A 24,967-nucleotide genomic window follows, 5' to 3' on the forward strand; every position below is an offset into this window, starting at 1 on the left:
AATATAGCAGCAGTAGCTGAGAGTGTACACGAAGATCGTGAAGAGTCGATTCGGCGCCGATCGCAGCAACTCGGACTGACGTATGGAACGATTTGGCGCATTTTACGTCGCGATTAAATTGAAAGCGTACAAAATACAGCTTGTGCAAGAACTGAAGCCATTCGATCTTCAGCAAGCGACAACGCTACGCTCTATGGGCTCTTGAAAAATTCCAAGAAGATCCGACGTTTATGAGCCAAACTTTGTTCAAAGACGAGGCTCAGTTTTGGTTTAATAGGCACGTAAATAAACAAAATTGCCGCATTTGGTACAAAGAGAAACTTGAAGAGATTCAACAGCTGTCATCTAAAAAAAAAGCACCGGCTTGGTGTGGTTTTTGGGCCGGTGGAATCATCGGTCTATATTTATTCAAAAATGATGCCGCTGAAAACATAACCGTCAATGGTTTCCGTTATCGCGCCATGATGACCGACTATTCATGATCTCGGCGACAGTTGGTTTCATCAACACTTCCCATACATCGCATCAATCAATGGGTTCGGTTAGCAGATAACTTTTGTTTTTAGTTTTGGGCCGGTCAATTGGCGACCAAGATCGTGTGATATCACAATATCACACCGTTGGACTTTTTCCTGTATAAGTCTAGAGCTTATACGGACAATCCGGCTTCGATACAGGCCTTGGAGCAAATCATCACGTGGGTCATTCGTCAGTTATCAGTGGAAATGCTCCAACGATCATCGAAAATTAGACTCAATGGTTGGACCAACTGAGACGTGGCCGCGGCCAACATTTGAAAGAGATGTCTTCAAAAAATAAATGCGAAAGAATGTTCTTTCGAATGATAATAATTTAATTAATTTTGAAGCTTCTGTGTTTTTTCTTTAAAAAAGTAGATAATCTCGAAATGGATCACCCTTTGCATAGAAACACACCACCAACTGTGTATAAGTACAGTTTTCTAAATTTACACATGTTAACAAATTAGTTTCCACGTATATTTAAAGGTGCGTGCAAGCTCCAGCTGGGACCTCACAAGTAAACACACACACACATATACACATACATACATAGGTATATATGTATACATATATAATTTTAAATACCTTTTGTCATATAATCACATATGACAGTAGACAAGCCAAAAATGGTAAGTACATTTGTTTTGCCAACTCGACAACGTAAACAACAACAACGGCAGCAGCAGCAACTATTTGCAGAGCGTTTCATTTCGCTTGGCTTAACCTGGCATTATCTTTATTATTATCATGCATATTAACGTCGTTATAGCGGACAGATATGTAGATAGATAGACAGACAGACAGACGGATAGTGGGTGGACGACGTCGTGGCCAATATTAGATATCGTCCGTTTTGATGGCGGACATTCCGCATTAATAGCTTCATTAATAATATATTAAGTGACGATGCAATCGTAAAGGCCGACCAAGCATAAGAATATATAATAATATGTTTGTATGTATGTAAGTATTTGTGCATATGTAGCGAGTAATATTTGCTTAGACATCTATTTAAGTACGTACGCATTGTTGTTTTAGGCAGCTCTGAAATTTTAATTAAGCAACTGAGAGGTCATTTATTATCATCGCCCACATGTTGACTCGTTGTCACTTACAACAACAAAGGCATAACTAAGAATGATAATATAAATACCGTTTGTCATTTCGGTAGAATTACGAAAATTTACCTGAACAAATGCATTAACTGCCAGGGTTGCCACTATCTTATGGTAAATGGTGTAAAGTATAAAAATATTCATAATACATAACGGAAAACGAGAAAAGAAAGGTGAGTTACAAACTTATAACAAAGTGAAGCGTACAAAATATTTCCATTGGACTGGTAATAAAATACATTTCATTTGCACTTTAATACAAATCTTTATTACCGCCTTCCAAATAGGTTTCTAACCCAATTCAAGCATGTCAACGCTTAATACAATTTTAAAATTGTTTGAAGCCGCGGCTGGGTTAATCTTCAGTGCTCTATCAAATTACGCTGAAAATTTGTTTGTTCAGTTTCGATTCATTTTAGAGCGTCATTTGCTAGATTGATGGACAGTTTCGACGACATATTCATGAAGGCACGTCTCGTTACCTGTAAAGATGCGTTCGAAGGATGAAGGGTTCTCTACTACGTTGTTAAGCATCTATTTTTCGTCCTCTGATCGACGCCGTTTTCGCAAACCATTCAGGTCTTTTGTTAAAAGTTTAGTAATGAAACGTTTCATACCCAAAACACTAATCAAACTAAAACAATGTTGAGGTCCTCAGATGTCTCTCTAAAGCCAACACGGCGATTTTTAAGTACTTTTTCTATAATCTTTTGAATGCTATCGTCATTAAAAGAGATGGACTAACGCTTGAGGCCACGTTCGTTGTGTTAGCCACGCATAAACCAGTTTGGTCCTTTGCGATACCAGATGGAGTCCAAGAGGAGTAGTCATCGTTTAGCATGCTTGCGCTTGACGCGAATTTTAACAGAATCTGCAACCTCACCGTCGATACCTCCTCCAGTGGATCATAATGTGTGGACCCCAGATGCTTACATCGTAGTCTGGCTAATGCAGGAAAAGTGCACAAGAGATGCTCCATTGTTTTCTTGGTACGTATTTCCAGCAATATTTTTGGTGCGAAGAAAATGCACAAATCATTTATGAAGAACCATCACAATAACCTAAATTGACAGTTTGGTGTGGTTTTTAATCTGTTAGAATCACCGGTTCATACTTCTTTCGAAATGTAGTTGATGACAGCATGAAATCCAACGCAGGCTCTTGTAAACGGAGACTACTTTTGAGTGAGCAGGCAATTGCTAAGTAATGTCCGCTCCCGATGAACAAAAACTAAACTCTACAAGTCACTCATTATTTCCGTCTTGCTATATGGTGCAGAGGCATGGACGATGACAATATCTGATTAGTCGACGTTACGAGTTTTCAAGAGAAAGGTTCTGCGAAAGATTTATGGTTCTCTGCGCGTTGACCACGGCGAATATCGCATTCGTTGGAACGATGTGTTGTATGAGATATACGACGACATTGACATAGTTCAACGAATTAAGGGGCAGCGGTTACGCTGGCTACGTCATGTTTTCCGAAACTTTTTATGGCCACAATAGGAAGAAGTTGATCTTGACAACATCTGATTCCTACAAGATGGGGCTACGTTGCACACACCACGTGAGAAAACCGAATTATTGCGAGAAAAGTTCGGAGATTCGATTATTTCAAGAAATTGTGACATTGAGCCTACTTCTTTTGGAGATATTTGAAGTCATTGGTCTTTAGCGATAAACTAGACTCTCTTCAAAATTTAGAAATTATTATTGAACATGCTAATTATGACACACGATTTGATTTAATGAAAAAGGTACTAAAAAATTGGGTTCATCGAATTCGTTCCTGCAAAATAAGTCTTGGAATTATGTTATATTGAGAAGTTAATTATAATGATTGTACTTCACATTAAATAAAAATGATTTGAATTTATTTAACAAGTGGTGTTTTTTTAAGGATATCCTAGCACTCTTATTGGAAAATAGGTACTTGGGTTCGTGATAACGTAGACTCCGCAAAATACTTCTGCAACATTCCCAACGATTTTTCAACCACCGCTGGATATTCAAAACAAAAAATTTTAAGCAAACTCCTCAATAACCTCACGTACGTCAGTTGGTTTGACAGCACCTTCGTTATTCGAACCAAGTACTAACGAAATTTTTGTACCCTAAAGAGTAGCATTGAAACTTTCCTCTATCACAGTAAGCCACGGTACCCTCTATAAAACCGGACAATTGAATACTATTTCCTTTTTTTGGTCAATTTCATAATGTCGATGACTATCACCTATTTCTAATGTGTGCAAGCATTCATAGTTGCTTCCGCTTGATCTTTTCACACCTAAAAGGTCTATCAACAACAACCACATTATGCCAATTTTCGACGACCCAGACACAGCATTTCGGCTGCAATTCCGGTTAAAGAAGGCTGAATGTTGCCTTCGAACTGCTGTTTGATTGCACATAACTCCAGAGCATATAATCCAGACGCGTTGAATTGCATGATATCGGCGGCTATTTGACTGGGGTATAGACGTAAGTCATGAGGCGATGCACTGTCTTGTTAAAAATAGTGATCGTCCGTGTCGATTTCATCTAATTCTTACTCAACAAACTGACAAAATTTTACACAAATCCGTAAAAAAGGCCGTCTTGAGTTGTCAACATCACGTCATCTTTAACTCCCAACGGGATGTTGGAAGGAATTCGGAGGTTACCACACCTCGAAACTGTCAACAGAACCTTAATTTTTTACGTGGTTTCTTCGGCTTCTATTCACCTTTGTCACGATATGCAGCCGATTGATCGTCTGTTTCTGGATCGTAAGCTTAGATCCAAGGCTCATCACTAGTAGTAGTACGTTTCATGACATCCTGGTAGTCGGAAAGCATTGTTTCACAGACGTAACGCGACGCTGTTTTTCGAAAAAATTGCGTGATTTTGGAATCAATTGTGCTCTCACTTTTTTAGGCCCAAATTGTCTTTCTAAATGGTATTCTGATCTTTCAGATATTCCAACGATGCCAGTAAGATTTTCTTTCATCGATTTTTCAGTACGAAATCCTTTTTTTTCTTGACGTGTTGATCATCAGTTGATTTTGATGGCTGTCCTAGACGTCCGTCATCAACGCGACCCTCTTTGAATAATTTTTACCAATCAAAAACACTTACTCCAGACAAAAAATTATCATCGAAGGACTTTTCCAACATTCTTAACGTTTCGGTACAAGAAATTTGATTCCGCAATTTCACTCATCGCCGGATTCACTTTATGCACTTCAGAAAGACAAGACATTTGGCACTGATGTCACTGACAGCCATAACAATATAGAAAACAAATATTTCAACGAATGGAATTTGGTGCGAAATTGAAATTAAAAAGTCTTACTATTTATTGCCCTCAGCAAACACTCTGTTTTTGCTTCCATGCAACGCTGATATTTTCCAAATTTATTTTTTTTGCCAAACAAAACTGTTATTATCTAATATAGGTTAGAGTGCAAATAAAATTACCAACCATAGTATGAAAATAGTATTTGCTTTTAATATTTTGAATAATATGTCTAAACTTTACATATAATAATAAGTCATTTTACATATTTTACATGAAATATAGTTTTTTAGCGCGAAATGCTTGCAACTCATTCAGTTCGGGTAGGTAATTACCACAGCTGGGGAATGCTTTTGGTGTTGGCACCATTTCGCTGGTGTTGCCCACTTGCAGAATTAAGCCCATGCCGATGGACAAATGCCATTCATAGTGGCAGTGCATTAGCCAGAATCCTGTGGAAAAATACCAAATGTTAGTCATTGAGGGAGAGATAGAGTGAGGGGGAGTGAAACAAACGTAATGTTAAACATAACTGTTTTAATTAGTGGCTCATACGTGAATATTAAAATGAGTTCACCAAATATTGAGTAGAATGTAATTAGCTCGAATGCTAAAATAATACATTTTGCATTTTCAATTTAAATACGAATTTTACATGGAGGCATATCAACTGAGTTACGAATTTGTATTATGAATATTTTCTATTTATAAAATTTTATTAAAATGAACAATACATAATAATTAAGCTTTATGATATGAGTATATTTTAACATTAAGGTGCAACACTTCAATCAAAAATTTTTTTTTCTCCTTCTTCTCCTTAAAGCAAGCATGCCTATTCGACAATGCCCAGTAGAAATAAGAGTTCATTGTGCCAAGATGAACCTTGCTAAGGACAAGTACTTCGGATGATCTTCTGCATTCTACTCTAGGCCAAAAAGATATTGCAGTCGCACAGGAGTCATCAGTTCCTCTCCTCAAACGTGAGATAAATGATCATCTTTCTGAAAGAGGATGCACGGCGTAGTAGTACGTCTAACGCAACTTTAACAGCAACCACTTCTGCCTGAAAAAAACTGCAGTGATTTAGTAGCCTGAAGCTAAGATTGACGATGAGCTCTTTACAGAAAACTCCCCCTACAACCTACTGTTCCAACTTCGACCCGTTCGTGAAAAATCTCATTGCGCCTCTTCCCCACGACTTCTCGCCATGCATATACCGCTCGTCGATATGTGAGCAGAAAAAAAGCAACCACGAGTGTCCTCTGCGACGCAATGTCGAAGGCTTCTCGATGTCCAAAAATGTGCATACAGCAAATTCATTGCGGGGTTCGCTCCAGCCATGGCACTACATCGTGCAAAGCAATGTCGACCGAGTATAATGGAGCTCGGTATTTGTGTCGTCTATAGTATATGTCGGGGTGAATTAAATTTGTAATACTATATATACAGTATCCGACAAAACTATGTGTGCCCCACCATTTTTTTTACTACTCTTTGAATATTTTTTTCAAGTGTTCAATAATTAAACAGAAAGTGCATATGCTATTAGTACATACTGCAAGTTAGCAAAGAATAACAGTATGATATTTACCGTTAGCTTTTGTTTCGTTTGCAGCATAAAGACTTTTTGATAATCACTCGAGCTTTGCACAAAAGTACCTATTTATTGCGAGGCAATATATGTTCCTAGTGTTTCTGTGTGTAAAAACTTTTTATAAATATCTGTAAATAAACTTGAGAAAGGTACAGTTTCTTCATTTTAATCTCAGTAAGGTATTTTACTCAATACTTATACGATTTTATTAGTGAAATGCGAAAATCTTATTAATTATTTAAATGGACTGAGGTGCGGTAAAATCGCAAAAAATAATGCAGGAGCAAGGCCACAATCTAAAATTTGATGAACAAATTATTAGAAAATTGGTGGACAAGAGCATGTGCCAAAATTAGGCCGTCCAAATGTAATCACTGCTCGCGAAGACACTAAAATAATCAGAGAATATAAGAAAGACGCGATTGTTTCAGTCCGATTTATTTAGCAGAGCCTTCAAATTAATGTTTTTGAGCGAATAGTTAAGCGGAAAATCGGAGAATATGTTTATTCCAACCGTCACAAAATCGAAAGCCTTTCATCAGCAAAAAGAACTTGAAGGCGTAACTAGAATTCGCTCATACACTGACCGACAAATTTGGCATAAGATTTGTTAGAAAAGCGAAAATCATTATAGGTAGTATATGGGGATTGGGTTAGTATTAACCCGATTTTATCTAAGAACTATTACACCACATACTAAAAAAATATTCACTAGGTTTCATTAAGGTACCTCACATGCAATCACCAATCATATGGAGCAAAGTTGGCCGGATATTTCTGATAAATCCTGATATTAGTTATTTATTGGGGCTAGGCCAAGTTTTCACCCAGTTTTGATACAAAGTTATGAATATAATACGCTCTTTCAATTTCATTGAGACAATTCGCATATTGGCTGATATAAGTGGTATAAAGTCGGTCGAAGCTTTGAAATTCTTAATATTAGGTATATGGAGCCTGAGGGATGAACAGGCCCGATTAAACTCATTTTTGATACACAGAGATACTATTAAAAGGAAAGGAACATCTCTGTATTTAAATTGTATATCCCACACATGATAATTTCGGTCAAAAGTCAACTTAAGATAATAGGGTCCACATATTCGGTACCTTGAAGCTTGAAAAATTTTGGTTGGACTTGGCGTCATAAGGTGGCATACTTTAAAGGAGTTATTAGTGGAAAGTTGTATCTCGTTATGTTAATTGCTTCTTGATTTGTGTGCTGAACATTGAACGTTTCAAGTGGAATTTAAAATTGTGCTATTTGGGAAGTGGAATTGATTATAGTTCGATTCGTCCATTTTCGCCCTGAGACATAGGAATGTGACAAGACTATTACGTACTAAATTTAGTCGAAATCGGTCGGTGGTCCCGAGATATGTGATTCCATCTAAAAGTGGGCGGTGCTACGGCATCGTTGAATTTTTACAGCGGCTCGTATTAAGCTCTCTCATACCATTTTGGACATATTTAGTTATTGACTTATCGTCCTTTTTCATCTGTTTAGAGTTTTTAGTAGTTTAAATTCCATATGGTTTACTTAATTTCACTCCGTTTATTTCTCCCTTCCACCGTCCATCGAATTTTTTTCCCACCGCATTTGTTTTCTTTTACACATGCGGTCACTTGTATAGTCATGCCTTCGCTGGTAAAATTATTGTCGCTGTGAACTGCTATGTCTGTGCATCTGTGTATAATACATATTTGTAAGAAATATTGTCAATAAAGCTTTTCGTAAAAAAATGCTTTCTTTTTTATTTAACGATTGTGGCAGGATTATGTTGTATGCCGCAAGTGTTTTACGATTATTATCGTTGTGAGTTAATGGCATGGAAAATTGGTTTCAATTGAAATTATATTAAGCACGTCCAACAAACTACTCTGACTCCACTTCAATCTAAGGAGCCTACGGACGTTGGCTGATTTTCATTGTGCTTCACATACATACATATATATACACACACATATACCCAATAGTGCAATATATGTATGTAGCACGAGGTGGACTAAAGTGTTGTATATGTATGTGTGTGCTTGGGTACAAAAACAATACATATACATATGTACACACAGAAGCGTATGCATATCGAAATCAAATTGTTTGGGCAATTAAAATGAAATGCACTTTCCCGAGACTAATAAAATACTAATGGATACAGGTCCATTATTTCCACGCTACGAAAGTGGCGCAATTGATGAGTACATTTGTGTTGGTATTTATATGCTAAATAAACATTAATAACAGACAGTAACAGCAATAAAATACTCTAGAGTTCCAGCTAAGTAATTTAATTCATTTTACTAAATTAGCAGGAAATTACCCCAAGCCAATTAGACTGAGGTACAGTGCTGACTTAAAGTACCCGCAGTGTGAAAGCTCAAAGCCGAGCCGAGCCGAGCGCATTTTCTCATCTGCGCAACACCCACATTTACGGACGGGTCGGCTTTGACCGCCGATTTAGCGGACATCCTTAAGCTTCAAAATGAAATGATCTTCAAACTTTATGCCGACTAGAGTAATGGATTGTGCTGAGAAATCGTGTGGCTCAGCGGAGTTCATGGCATGTCTCGCAAACTATATATATAGGGAGGTAGGTTCAGGTTAGAAAGCCTCTTGCCCAGTTCATCTCCTCACCTACAAACAACCGATTAATGGAGAGTAAGTGGCGTAAGTTCTATAATTATCTGCCGAGGAGACGACCCCTATTAGAAAGAACTTTTTAATGTAGGTTGGAATACAACCTCGAACCTAAACCCTTGAGCCTTACTTACACGGCGAAGATCAAAGTTGATTCAGACATAAATACGATTTTTGCTTCACATTCACACATAGCCGTATTTTCGCGAATATTTCAGGTAACTGTAGAAATTCTGACAAAGGAATTATTCCGTTCTGTATAAATACTGTCGATAGGATTAGAAGGCAAGGCATAGAGATCCGTCAATTAAAACTGGACTCCAGATCAAAATAGGAAGCTACTAGTAACGGAATAATGTCTGTGCTTTCTAATGATGTGGACTGCAAGTGAACTGGAACTTATACTAAGTAGCATTCTCCGTCCAGATAAACTCGCGAAGAGAATGCTTGCCCATCTATTTTAAAGAAAGAATTGAAATCAATGACCATCAAACGCGTTTGATAAAGGGACCCAAAACGAAAGATCTTAGATCCAGATTTTCACAAGAAAATTTTGCAGTCGTATTTGGAGTGCTGATAATGCACAAGACATTATTGAGAGGCCGTTACATTATTGAAAACTTCCTTCTTGGTGAGCTCTACGGAAAGGGGAAATCATTGGTCCATATTTTTAAAATATGAGACGGATATAATTTTACAGTTAATGGACTATATAGAACAATAATTCATGATGTTGCTGTCGACGATCTTTGATTCCAACAAAACGACGCTAAATTCTATACAACCAACGAAACAATAAATTATTTGAAGATAACTTTTGGTGAGCGATTATCTCATATAGTAGACCAGATGGTCCATCCGTTGAGTCCAATTTTGGATGACTCATTCGAACATTTTGACTGGTAACTGGCGAATAACACCCGTAATATTTTGTTCCAAAGGCATTAATCGAAGACTTTACATATCCCCCCAGAAAAAAGTCTTCAGTTGTTGCGCAAGCTGTATTTTGTACGCTTACTATTTAAGATATCGACGTACAAGTAAAATGCGCCATTCATACGTCAGTCCGAGTTTCTGCGAACGGTGCCGTATCGACTTTCCACAGTCTTCGTGTATATTTTCTTCACAACGTGTTGAACGTGGTCTATTCAGCCGAATATTATTCAATAATGAATACTAGGTCTCAAGATCGGTGATGGTGTTGCGAATAGTACGCTCAGTAGGCCATTTATATTGACTGAAAGTTGAGAGAAGCGCGCGTAACACATTCTTTGCAGAACGCGAATTTTCGTAATAAAGTTGAGCGATTTGTAAATGTTGTTCAGATGTAAGTTTTTCCACGACGAAATGAGAAACAATACTGAACAAACATAACATGACAGCTGGACACAACTTGCGTATAAACTGTCGAAAAAAAGCTATTGAAAAAGGTACCTCTTCTTGGATCACCCGTTAGTACATACTACTTTTCACCCCGCTCAAAGAACATCTCGGCGCAACGCATAGACAATGTGTAACTCTTAAATAGCTCTTCGTTTAGAGAAGACGATATCATAGATCAATCATAATATATTCCTAAATATTATATAAAACTCTTTAAAGTACATACATATATGGATGCTTCCAGTACTGTCATGATCCACATATAAATGAAACACTATTACTATTTACACTTCTCACTCTCTCTCCCCGTTATGAAGTTATTTCTCGATTTAAAGTCAAACAAACATAACAAACAAGCTTATGTACATTTATATTGAAGCTCACCTGGATTTTCAGCTCGAAAGCGTACGACTGCATATCCGCGACTCGGTATCGATACGGTATCCTTAAATGGTGGCCTTGTGTTGTTGCTGTTGTGTGCCAACAAATTGTTGTTGACTTTCAATCGTTTGGCAGTTGAAACAGACATTGGCATTCCAGTAGAATCACGTCCCAAGGCAGTAACGATAAAACGATGGCCGTGCAAATGAAATGGATGATGCAAGCGACCGACCACTACAAAGCAGTTGAGCAACGGTAACGGTGTTAGTTTATTAAAGGTGGTCCATATTGTGGTTTGTCTGTTATTTTTATGTTTTTGTATGAAAATTGCGCTTCTCCAAAGGAAACAGCGACAAATATTATAAGCGGAATGCAAGTATCTGAGTTGCAGAGCAACATTACGAAATGATGGACAAATAATTATTGTCAAATAATTGATTGATTGATAGAAATGGCAGGTGGGCAGGGCTGACTCTTTCTCAGGAGGGCCGACTCATGAAATGCTTTCTGACTTCTCACCTCCGCCTTCCATAAAAAATTTAGGAAGATCACGGAGTACCCAGAAAAAACTGGTATAGCACTCATTATTGGGGCAGAGGCTAATTCTCATCGTACAGTCTAGAGTAGATCGAACAGTAATGCTAAAGGCATGGCTCTGTTCGCGAAATCCAAAAACCTACTCACTATATATGGTTAACGCCACTTAGCACGTAAGGCTGAATGAAATGATTCCACTCTTTATCTACTGCTTTGGGAAACCACAATTATGTGGTACACCGACGGCTCGAAAACGTAAGAGGGAATCGGTGCTGAAGTCGCAGGACCACGCACCAACGTTTCTATATATATATGGAATATTTTTCAAGTATATTTCAAGCAGAGATCTTTGCTTGTTGGTGCGTAGAGGTAAACTTCCAACGTAACTTACACAAAGAACGTATAACCATACTTAGCGATAGTCAAGTGGCACTTAAGCAATCTCAGTCTACGAGATCAAAGCGCTACTGGTGCATGAATGTAGAGAATGGCTCAATAGTCTACCGGAACGTAATCAAGTGCACCTTATCTGGGTGTCCGGTCACAAAGGTATCGCTGGGAATGAACTGGTTGATGAGCTCGCCCGCCCCGAAATTTCCACTTACATGGTAAGTGATGAATTCTTCATGGTATGGGCAACAACTTCAAAGAATGCGCCATCACAAGATGCTGATGTGTGGTTACAACTGCAGCAAGTTTAAATATGTTAACAACCTCCCCAGGGAAAAACTCAGGCAAATTGTCGCATTCTACACCGGCCTCTGTAAGCTCAAGAAGCATTTACATAATATGGGCTTATATTCTTGTGAAAATTGTAGGTTCTGCGACAAGGAGCCTGAAACTCCAGAATAACTGCTAACTGACTATCTGTATATTGGAATTTATCAATATTCTGGGGCACAAAAGAACTTAGGTCACGGTGCAATCCTTATCTACTTATCTTAACTTATCTAACATTCCTCCGTTTATTAATAATATAATAGTAGAAGGAAAGTCTTTGAAATAATCATATGCAAAAGAAGTGCGGAAGGCCTAGTATCGGATTGGCAGGTCTCTTTAGAGCACTCCTTCGCCGACCACAGGCACATCGACTTCAAAGTTAATATTTGGGATCTAGAGTTACCGATAAATGAGAATAGTTCCGAAACAGACTGGAAAAAATATGTGAACCAACTGGGCCGCTTCAGAGATACACTCTCAGTGTCCGAATCGATAAGTACCGTTTCAGATAGAGACTCAGACCACACTCAGCTTTTGAAGCAGCATACCCCGCCGAAGGCCGAGTTCCAGCACAGGCAAACCATGGACTAAAGGAGAACCAAAAAACCTCCTATACAGTCTCACCGATTGATGGTTTTGAATGGTCCGTTGCAGTGTCACTTCTCACTTTGGAACAAAAAGAAGCTGTTCTAACCAGTATACGTATCTTCCTCATAATGGTAGAAATATTAAAAGGAATGGCGCAATTTGAATATTTATAATATTCCTTACCACTTTGGCAGGTGTTAAAATTATAGAGCTGTGATTAACAACGTTTTGTGCTCGGAATGAAAAGTGGTGGTATTAGAACTTAAAACGAGATTTTAACACTATGTTCGGTAATCGCGTTATCTTGGTGATATCAGTCAGTTACATTAAAGCTCTTATTTGATGTGGTTAATCCTTTCTTGGAGTACTAGTGAGAGATACAAAAATATTGGAACTTATACAAAAATTTCGAAACTTGGACTGAGGGCATAGAAAACTTCAATGAGAACCACATCCTACAAGAAGTCGATGAGGTATCAAAAGATTTCAATTAAAAAAAAATGTGTTCCACCATATGAACCACCCTTTCTATGTAATAAAAAAAAATATATATAAAAAATAATATAGTGCAAAAACAAAAATACAGAAATTAGGAACATATTTGGAAAGTAAATGGTTAATGTAACACAACAACTACAACAGCACATACAAATGTACTATCATCATACCCTTTTGCATTTTGAGCTTTAGTGGGCAATTAAAAGTGAAAATTAAATACGCTGACCTTATTTTGCAGTTATAACTACATGTAAGTACATATGAAGGTATTGGTCCCCAGTTACTTACATTCCGTTTCATCGACTAATATCAGTTCGACCACACTACCGTGCCGGACGAGTAGCCGATGCACACACGGACACAGGCGATTACCACGACAATGAGCCGGACGTTCAAGTTCAGTGCAAAATTGTGTATCGTTCATAGCCTCGGGTTGCGTTAGCGGTGGATAACTTGGAAAGACGAAACTTAAATTGTTGATAGCGCCCACAATAGTTAGATTGTTCTGCAGATCTGAAAAAAGTTGATTAGAATTAACGATATGAAATGGGAGATTGGGGCAAGGACATACTCGCGAAATGATAGTAGTTGCCATTTTTGAAGATTTCACTATTTGGCACTGGAAAATTGTGAAATGCAAGGAAGAACTGGTGATCCGGTGTGGCAGTGCGCAGTATTTCGTCCTGTTCTAGTGACTCCAATTCGCTAATGCAGTGATTGTCACTGGCGCCACAGCTGCCATTGGGATGATTGAGGAACTGGTGAGCAGCCGTTAATTAGAAGGGGAGTGAAAAACAAAGCTTAGGTAAGATTTTTAACTTTATAAGCTACTTTGTTGATAGCAGATATCATGATCATGAGTTTCATTGAGTTTAATTAAGTATTTTTGGGTATGTATCGATTATAAATCAAACTTGTAAATCTTCAAGCGGTCGCGTGACTTCTGTTCGATCGCATTCAATATACAAGTAATTTCGCTGATAATAATAAAAATACTCATCGCATGCATATCATATTCTAAGTATCTTGTCCTCGTTTCATAACCTTTCCCTTACTCCTGGTGAAGAAGTTCGGGAGCGCAAGATTTTAGTCATTATTTCGCTGAACCTCTGAGAACCTTTAATATATTGCGTTATATAATATCCAATTAGTTGAAATTGAAGTGGAGCACGGAGTCATGTGTAGAAGTTCACGCAAATAAGGAAAATGCTCTGAGCGCCATCCATTTGGTAGTGCCCAGAAACGGTTCTTTTACATCTGGCTCAAGAAGCTCACGACTTCCGGTCTTACGTATCCTATGGCTAGCCAAAGAACATCCGCTTTAAGGCGAGCTAAAGTGACAAGGCGAACCATCCCTTGGTATGTGATTCGAGAGAGTCTCCGTCGCCATGTACTGACATTCACACCGGTGGATGTACGTCTAGCCACATTCCGCATCACCAAAGATGTTTTCTATGAGCGCTTGGAGCGCACCAATGAGAGGTGCTCCCGCTTTGATGCCAAAATCGTGCTTGGCGACTTTAACGTACGAAGGGCAAAGAACATTTTTGGCACAACAGTCGGTAAATTCAGCCTTCATGGTATAAATACCCAAATGGGTTGAGACTGATCAATTTCTTCGGGGCCCAAAATATGGTTATCTGTAGTACTAGATTACAGCATAGAAAAATTCATTAAGTTACCTCGCTGTCTCCTCCAACCATATCGATCATGTTGTGATATCCGGAAGACACGTCTCCAGTGTTTTAGACGAGCGTACGCTCCGAGGTCCTAACATTGTCTCGGACTACTATTTTGTTGGAGCCAAGATACGCACCCGCCTCTGTGCAGCAAAAAACTCACGTCAACAAACACAAGGAAGGTTCGACGTCGGAAAGCTGCAATCACAACAGACAACTGAACGATTTTCTACTCGGCTTGCACTCCTGCTCTATGAGAGGACTCGTTAACAAAGGGAAGGGAACTGTGGGACGGTGTTTCTTTACGTACAGCTGCAACCGAAATCATTAGTTTTCGGAAAATGCAAAAGAAGACCACTACACGTGCGGGATGGGATAGATACCGAGAGTTGAAGAGGGAAGTGAGACGCATTTGCAGACAAAAAAAGAGAGAGACCGAAATGCGTGAGTACGAAGAGCTTGAACAGCTGGCCGACAGGGGTAATGCTCGAAAATTCTATCAAAAGATGCGGCTACTAATAGAAGGTTTCAAGACCGGAGCATACTCTTGTAGTGGTGATGTCTTGACTGATGCTCAGACTATACTAAAATAATGGAGGGAACACTTCTCGAGCCTGCTGAATTTCAGTGAAAGTATAACACCAGGAGCAGGCGAATGCGATTCCCCAATCGATGACAATGGAGCAGACGTTTCCTTGCTCGACCACGAAGAAGTTCGAATAGCAATTACCTGCCTAAAGACAACAAGGTGGTGGAGGCCGCTTTGCCGGCCGAGCTAATCAAATACGGCGGCGAAGAACTGATAAGGAGCATGCATCAGTTTCTTTGCAGAGTATGGTCGGACGAAAGCATAGCCAACGATTGGAATTTATGTGTGCTCTGCCCAATCCACAAACAGGGAGAGCACACAATCAACGCCGACTACTGTGGGATAAGCCTCGTCAACATCGCATATAAGATTCTATTGAGCGTATTGTGTGAAAGAATAAATCCCATCGTCAACAAAATGATTGGACCTTAACGGTGTGGCTTTAAGACTGGAAAATCAACAACTGACCAGATATTCACCATGCGCCAAGTCTTGGAAAAGACCCGTGAAAAGACTTTCTTTCAAAATTCTACTTATATATGACTATATAAAATAGTCTACTCACCACCCCCGATACGTAGGTTTCATTATATAGCGGCATCGGTGGTAATGGGCGTTCCTCATTAGAGTCTACAATAACCTCATTACTCACATAGCGTAGCAGAGCAAAGGACTCGGTTGGCAAAATGGCACAAACACCCATACCACGTACACGAATCCAGTAATCACCCTCAGTATTATTAGTGAATACAACGAAATCGTAACGCTCACCGGCATTTGAGATGATAGTATCGAAGGGTACGGCTTCAAATCGTAAGAATCGGAAGCAATGATGCTCATGTTGTGACGTTCGATCTGGAAATGTAATGGAATGCAATTAAATATTATAAAGCACTGTATTAAAGAGATTATTTTTAAAGGCTTCAGGTAGCCCAGCGTCTTTTGTAAAATCCGCAGAAAAGAAATTTCCTCTAAACAAGTGCCTCAAAACCGACAGTAGTTATTAAATACCTGCAATTGAAACGGACACGAGTGACTAATCGAATTTATAAGTCTGAAACGATAGCGTTTTCCCGGTAAAACATAATAAATCATTGGTGGCACCACAGTTGGCACACGTACACCCTCTTTGGTATAATATATACCACGACCATTGATCAGCACAGAATCTGGAAATATGCCAGCTGAAGAAGGCTCTCCTGGAAAATATTGTTCGCCATATGTATGCATCCAGTCGGCTATGAGTATATAGTGCTCAGGTAAATCGAAGTCATAGGTGTCTTTGCTGAGCATAGCAGCGGGCTCATCGCGCACAATGAGGGCGCCATACTGACCATTGACCTTGTGGTGACCTGAAAAAGGAGAAAGAGTAAAACAGTAAATAAGAAATATGGAATTGAGGAATGTATTATCTTAAATGCGAAAAGCAGCTCTTCTACAAAATGGCTTATGTAACTACTTGGACCTACTTCTTAATATCTGATGGAATCCAAACTTTTGTTCTAGTAACGGAATACATTGTATCGGGTCTTCACAAGCGTAAAGCTGGCAGATATGTTATTCAGGCTCTTCCATCTTTTTTCCATACATTCTTTTCTTAATGAAAGCCTAAGTTTTAAGTCGTATAAAGAAGTCGACCTTCTTTCGAATTCGTGTAAGACAAAAGTCAACAGTCAAAGGTACAATAAAAGTTTTCGGAAATTTTGTTGATTTTATAGTCAATCCGACATCTTTTGACAATGGTTTTAGTGTTTACCATCACATTATTCTGAGGCTTCAGTATCAAAGGTCTAAACGGCTGCACTTTTTATTCTTCTTCATATAAGAATTTAAAGTATAGAGACTTACTTTAAGATCGCCATCGAAAATCTCCATTGACTCTTTAAACCTTTCATACCTTCTACAAATAATAACAGGTTGATGGAAAAAACAAATATTTGCCAGTATTTTTCTGCCCTTGCGAAATGTCAAAATGTGCCTGACATATTCACCTTTTGTATTACCGTTTGTAAGCATCAAAATTGCAAAATGAAAACCGGACGTAATGGTGTAAAATTGCCGCGTTGATGCAAGATAAAACTGCAGCGTTGGCTTCTACACAGTAAACTTTACATTCAAGCAGAAAAAAATGGGAAAACAAGAAATAAAAACTCACCTGAGTGCGAGTGGTAGAAATGCGTACCCGCTTCGGTGGCCCAAAAATGGTAACGGAACGAGTTGGCAAAATGTATGGGGCATTGTGTGACAAAGGGTACACCATCCGACCAGGGGGTCGCAACCATATGCTGACCATGCCAGTGTATAGCAGCTGCGGTACCAAGGGCTTGGTTAGCCACATCCACTATAATCAAATCGCCGCGACACACCTGAATGGCTGGACCGGGTAGTTGCCGGTTAATGCTCATTACACCCTTCTCATAACCATCGGCCAAGATGCATTGTGGTGTATAGCAATCGGCGATGATGCCGAGCGCGCAACGGCCACAAGCGCTGTGTGTGCGAGAGAAGATGCGGAGTAGTGTGGGAGGGAGCAAGTGAGTGTATGCGAAAAAATTATTATGTCATGAAAGTGTAAAGTAGGGTGTACTGTTGGACTGAGAATAGAGGTGACAGTTGGTGCAGTAAAAGCGATTGAAATGGAAAATGTTAAATGTAGGACAGTCCAATGTTGAATGTTTAGGGTGTAAAACAAGTGCTGGGGAGCGGACTTAAATAGAATGTCGGTATGTCGTCAGTTGAATTGCATGTTATGAGGTGCAATGGTGAAATGAAAGCTGTTGATGAGTGGAACGAAAATGCGTTTATGATCAGCAGGGCAGAAGGCATGCAGGCACGGTTGATAAGCCAGTGAACTGAATATAATATTGTTCCCCCTAAAATGTTATTTATCAGGAGTCTCTTTCGAAGTATGAAGTCCCTCAAAGCTATGGTAATTAAACAAGTCAGTAAAGAGATTCAAACTTAACGATGCAACCTCTTCGTAAATATCTTGCTATATAAATACCGTTTAAGGTTTCTTTAGCAAGCAATGTCAATTACTTTTTCAGTTTCTAAATAGTAAACAACAACACAAAAAATCATCGATTCTTCTACATAAATGAAGAAGAAGTGCAGACGGAATACAAAGAGCTCATTAATAGTAAAAATACCAACAACATCAATTCTACATAAAAGAAGATAAAGCGTTCCTTTACACCGAAGGTGAGCTTACTGAGCATAATAAACTTCTCTCCGAGCATTTTCTGCTGGAGTGCTTTCGTAGATATCATCCCTGCATTCACCTGCTTGTAGTCGAACCGCCTCCCTGTAACATCAAGTGGTCCTTCCTCAACCACTTCGACGACATTAAACAATAAGCCGACCAGACTTTGGACGCAACAAACTTCAGACATTCACTGAACACCATTTATAGTGCTGCCATAAACACCTTCACAGACTTCCGTCTCAGTGAATGGCGTATTTGGAGTCAAACCACTACTCACTGCAGACGAAGAGCTCGAGTTGTCGCGAGAAACGAGAGTAACCCTTGCGCAACTTCGTTCTGGATACCGTAGCAGGTTAAGCTCCTACTTATCCAGAATCAACTCTGACTTATCAAATATATGTCGAGCGTGCAATGAGTCCTCGCATGACACTAGCAACCTCTTTGTATGTCCTGCTAACCCTACACACCTGACTCCTTTCGCCTTATGGTCCAAATCCGTCGAAGCAGACCCTTTCTTAGGCCTACCATTGGATTACCCCAATGACAACTTATCTGAACCTTACAATCCTAACCGGGACAAGATAACTGTTACATCAGGAACTACCCTACGCATCTGACATCCTTCACCCTATGGTCCGACCCCATTGAAATAGCAAGTTTCCTGGATATACCGTTGGATGACCTCGATGACATGATCTGAACCTTACTGTTATAATGGGAACTCGATAACCGTTATAACAAAAAACAAAAAACAACCGAAGGTGACCTCTAGAAGTACCATCTGATGCCTAAGGTAGATATATATGTAAATGGCTTAGAAAAAAGGTAGATTGAACTCACATCATGCGGAAATCTAATACTTTTCCTTGGAAGAACTTTTAGACATCATTTTTAGCACGAAATCTGTGTTCCATTCAAAGCCCGAATATGAAGTTGACCATCAAAATTCGGTACGTATTGACACTGGATAAGGCGGCTTTATGCTTTTGTTAGAAAAAAAGAAGATAGTATGTAGATAGAAAGAGGAACGTCTGTTTCGAAGGTGAAAATTTAGTTGCTTTATGCTTGGCATATCCCTCTCGAGAAAAAAGGCTAGGCAATGATTTAAGGTTCTCCAATATAACGAATAAGTATTGGATCTTGAAACATGCCTTCAAAAATGTATTAATATACTCGTGACTTATAAATAGCTGATATCTGGACCTCTTTGTTTCATCAGATGACTGACGTAGCAGTCTCATTTATATTGTACAGGCTTATTTCGATACGCAAAGCGAAAGAAAAATATTTGTAGAAAAATAAAGACAAGATGGGGTCATCTTGTCACTTTCTCCTCTATTACCCGGTTTTTGCCACACTGAGATGGAAATATATTGGTAGACACACCTTGAGCGAACCTGCGAAGTAGCTGGCATTGATATCACTAGATCCTCATAAAGTAGTTAATAAATTTGTGATACACCCAAAACACTTGCCAATCTATCAGGATTTGGTGGTCCCTTTTGAGTAGTTTATCAGTCACATAAAGGACGAACATCTGCCAAAGTGAGATAAGTCACTTAGGATCAAGCCAACAGCCTCACCTAACTCAATCTAAATTTATCAAGAGGGATGAAATATTGTTTCTTAACACGAGATCTCAAACCCGAGTGTGTGGTAAAAAGTGAACGGCGTTTTAAGGACGCCTGAGCAACCTAAACACAAGAAAACTAGTGAAATGGTCAATTTACCAAGTTACGAAGACACTAATTGCCTCCAGGGAATCACTGACGTATCAAACTGTTCTCGTTTGTAACTTCCTCAGTTCTGTAATTTGTTGTACAACATTGCGGAAAGCAGTGCGACGACGATTGAACGAAACCGCTACATTCCACTACGGGCGCTACGAAAGACCTCGCCACCATGCGGACAGTTGTGATGAAGTTGTCGGAGTCTAAGTCAGCGTGCTAGCATTGGAGCAGTAGTAGTTAGCGCCTAACGTCAACCGTAAGTGCTAAGGCGACAGAGACGCAACGAAATATGCAAGCGGAAACGCAATAAAAAAGCAAAACAAGAAAAAATTGCGAATTAAGAAAAAGTGGAAAACACGAGGTGAAAAAAAACGAATCGTTAATATGCTTATGCCAGCATGCCAAAGCGCTTTGACGGCTGATGGTCGCACAGAGCACAGGATACAGGACTCAGGAAGTTGTTGGTTGCAAGTTGCAGGCTGCCGGAAACCAGCAGTCGGTCTGCTCTACGCGAGAATATTTTTGTGACAATCAATATTTTATTGTGCGCTCGCCGCTTCGCTGAGTGTTGGCCGAATGTATGCGCTAAAAACTGGGGTTACAACGGGTCCACGTACCATATTTATAAATACGAGCGCACAGAAGAATATACAAGTATTCAAGTATGAATATGAACACACAAACGTTGTGGTTATTTTTATGACATTTATGTTTGTATGTATGTGTGAGTGTATGAGTTTGTGAGAGAGTTTTGGCTTACGTACACCCCCATGACCTGGTAATGTTCTAGCGTAAATTTGAAATAGCAAATGCGACTGTCGCCCGCGATGCAACGACGATTGCACAGCTCGCCAGGATGTTGACTAACATTTAACGGTGTGGTGAAAGTAGGGTTATTTTTGTTATTTCCACTGTTGGTATTAGGATTACTGTCAAACGTTGTGGCAGCAACAGCTGCATTTACAGCTGCTGCCTCGGCTGCCCGCGTCCATGCCGCTTCACCGACCGGATTAAATTTGCCGACTAAAGTGAAGTAATTTGCAGCATTGCTTTGACTCAATGGCGGCAGCGTGGATATTAGCGCTGAAGCTGAGGCTAGAGCCAATGCTGTTGTGCGCGGTAAGCCAGCAGCTGGTTCGGACGCGGGCGCGTATGGCGACGCGGACGCTGCAACTGTTGCCATTCTTAGCCATTGTGGGGTATTTGGAATTATTTTCCGATTTGCTGTATATGGGATTTGCGGATTTGAGGCAGTTATTGTTGTTGTTGTTGTAACAACAATTGTTGTTGTTGCACTGGTTATTGCCGCGCTGGCATTTGTCGTTATTGCCACTGCTGCTGCTGGTGTGGCTGCAACGTTGAGTGCAGCGAGCCAAAGCAAAGTCATGGCAACGCTGTTGCCGCTTCGCGTTCGATACATTGTTTTGGGGCCAACGGCAGCGATTTATTTCTCTAAACGAACGAATCGTTAAATCCGCGCACTTACTCATTCACTTTGCACCGCTCACAGTGCAGAAATAACACTAAAAGCTGTTGGGCGGCAAGCAGCGCCCTTTTAGCTGCGGATTTGCTTGTGGCATGCCTTAGCTAATGTGCTTTCGCATACAACGGTACATGCGCTGGGCAATAAAATAGTATCGTATGCAATCCGTTTGTTTGCGATCTCTTGTAATAAAAATAACTTTACGACTTTGCGGAACTTCGTGTTATAAGTTACATAGCGTAAAGTGAGGTTAAATTTGATCGGAAATTGAGAGGAAGGTGTCAAATATTGATTCAGAGTTAGAAAAGGGTTTTATTTCTACTGTTAAGTAAACTTTCGCATATTGCAAGTGAAGGTTGAAGTATCCAAAAAAGACGTCACATGTCGGTTTGTTGACTTAAATCGCGGATAATCAAAGAAGGTTTGCCATTAAAGGTATTTTGTAACTTGCAAAACTTAATGACAGGGAAATTCCTTCAGCTGCTGGCAAAACTTTATATTAAGTTATATAGATTTGAGGTAAAATCCTAATATTAGTTATATTAAGGCCCTGTCAAGTTTTCGTCCAACTTTATCCATTTTAGACAGACTTAGGATGAGAAACCTCTTTTGAACGCCGTAATATGTCGAAGAAAACCTTGCAATACGTCACTTTATGCCATAGCCCCCGAGACCAATGAATTGATAGCTGCGGGAAGTGGAAGACATTTCGGTATCAATCGCCAGTGTTCAGTGGGCACACAAAAAGTAACTTTGTCGGGTTCCAGGTATATCTATAACAACAGATACACCTTGCATGTCCATTTGCAATGAACTACATATTAAATTGAGAAAATATCGTACCTGAGTTACAATCAGTAACCACATAAATGTCAAACGCATCCAACGAATGGGTTTCTTCACAGTTTCTTCGAGACATTGCTGTGACGACACTATGACGATGCGGTAAGAACTTTTCGTCTTCTCACCTGCAAAACAAAAAAAAAAAAAAAAATAGAAATAGAAATAGAGCACTAAATTAATTTGTCAAAAAAAAAATACATACATATGTTAAATTCTTCAAAATTTTACATCTTGTTTTGAATTTCATTCATTAATATTTCCACATTTATTGTTACTTTTTCTCACTGTGTATGGTGTGTGACTTCGATAAATTGAGATCTTGAGCCCAATGGTAGGCAACGCTTTATCAAAGCTTCTGCTAAGTGTTTCATGCATAGTTAATAGGTCAATTGAAAAGTCCCGGCTGACCATAGTAAAATACGTTTTTCTACCATTTTTTTTTTGTTTTTAACTGAGTTCCCTGCATGGGTGATTGCAGGGACCCTCCAACTTTTCCATAAAATTTTTGAAGTAAGATTTGTCCTTTGCTTCAAATAGGGCTTAGTTTCGGCGCTCACATCTTCATTCGTAGCAAATTTCGTCCCAGGGAGCATTTTTTTGAGATCTGAGTATATAAAATAGTCGCTGAGGGCGAGATCTGCAGTATACGATGGATGTGAAAGCGAATCGAAGCCCAGGACATGGCGTTTTCCCATCGTTTTTACTAACTTGTGACACGGTACCCTGGCTTGGCCAAACAGCATCTTAATTTTTCTTCAAATGCGGTCATTTTAAGCTATTTCGCCCTTCAAACGGTTCACTAAAGCCATGTAACAGGCGGTCTTTATGGTCCTTACCTTTTTGAACGTAGACAATAAAAACCTTCTCAAAATATGAAGCAATTAACCTTGTCAGTCGTCTGTTATACAATATTTTTCCAAGCCCAAGATATTGAGCGAGTTCATTGTGTGTAGTCCAATCGGATGATTGTCGATTGGACCGCGGAGTGAAAAGATGGAGTATGATTCAGCCATTGTCACATATCGACTCAAAAACTCGGGTTCATTACGCTTGGATATCTCCAAACACTGCTTTGAATCTTCAGCTCGTCGTAGTTTTTGGTCAAAAGTGATCTCGAGCAGCACCCACTTTTCACAGAGCTCTCTTATACCCAAATGATCGTGAATAATATGATGTAGAAGTTTCAGTTGATATCTTTGAAGTGTCTGCTATCTGGAACAACTTAACTCAACGTATCCAAAATTAATTTGTGAATTTTTTTGATATTTACGTTGATAACAATCTATTTCATCATTCATCATCTTCGGCGCTCATTTCACTACGTCTAAATTTAGCATATCAATTCTTGAGGGTTGGTTTAGCTGAGGCAAGTGTAAAAATCGTGATGAAGCCGAGTTTTTGCTTCAACTGTTTTATTGTTTCTTCAAAAAGCAGTATTTTATCAACATGCGATAGTAAATTTTATGAATTTTTTCACTATAATAAATGTTACTGCATTCAAAATGGTATAATGCGTAAACTAATAATCCGACAATTGTATTAGATAGATTTAATACTAGTAGCGCCATGTATGTGTGAGGATGGAGGCTTTTGAAAAGACCTGTTTCCATAATTCTCCTGAGAAGCGTACTTTTCGGAAAAGTTTCAATAATAAAATAATTAGTAGCTGTTGGTCTTTATATACGCGGCCTTGTCCCTCAGTTTTTAAGACATCGATCTGAGTTTTGACCACGTTCTTTGCTCCTAACGAAGCTACGCTTCTGTCGGAACCACATATAGCTGTCATTCAAACGGATCGATCGAAATTAAGTTCTTGTAAGGAAAGTTTTTTATTTGACAAGATTTATTCATGAAGGTTGGCATGAATTATTGTCCAAGGCAATGGTGCAATGTCAAAGCAAACTATTCAGGTTGCTGCCTTTGAAACTGACTTTTCAAAAAATTGTTTTTGTATCGGAACTTTTTTGTTTGACAAAGGTGTCTTCAGGAATTTTGGTATGGATTATTGCCAAAAGTAACGGTATCATCAAATTGTTCATATCGGACCACATAACCTATACCTGCCATACAAGCTGTTCTGACCAAAATCTGGTTATAGATTATTTAATTTAAATCCTTGTCAAAACATTTTTTCTTTAATTTATAACTTCAAACTTAAACTACAAACAAAACGCCATAAGTGCT

At 39.2% G+C, this 24,967-nt stretch overlaps 1 protein-coding gene across 1 annotated transcript; it reads right to left on the bottom strand.

Moving 5' to 3' along the window:
- Positions 1-5,150: 5,150 nt before the first annotated feature.
- On the bottom strand, positions 5,151-21,947 carry LOC126751527 (uncharacterized). Its single transcript, XM_050461857.1, is given in 10 exon segments — positions 5,151-5,364; positions 10,915-11,145; positions 13,543-13,767; positions 13,826-14,012; positions 16,088-16,320; positions 16,323-16,377; positions 16,534-16,874; positions 17,678-18,012; positions 21,222-21,880; positions 21,882-21,947. Coding segments are annotated over 10 exon segments (2,514 nt in total). The 3' UTR covers positions 5,151-5,182.
- Positions 21,948-24,967: the final 3,020 nt, after the last annotated feature.

Source organism: Bactrocera neohumeralis, chromosome 2 (genome assembly GCF_024586455.1).
Source record: "Bactrocera neohumeralis isolate Rockhampton chromosome 2, APGP_CSIRO_Bneo_wtdbg2-racon-allhic-juicebox.fasta_v2, whole genome shotgun sequence".
Lineage (NCBI taxonomy): Eukaryota > Metazoa > Arthropoda > Insecta > Diptera > Tephritidae > Bactrocera > Bactrocera neohumeralis.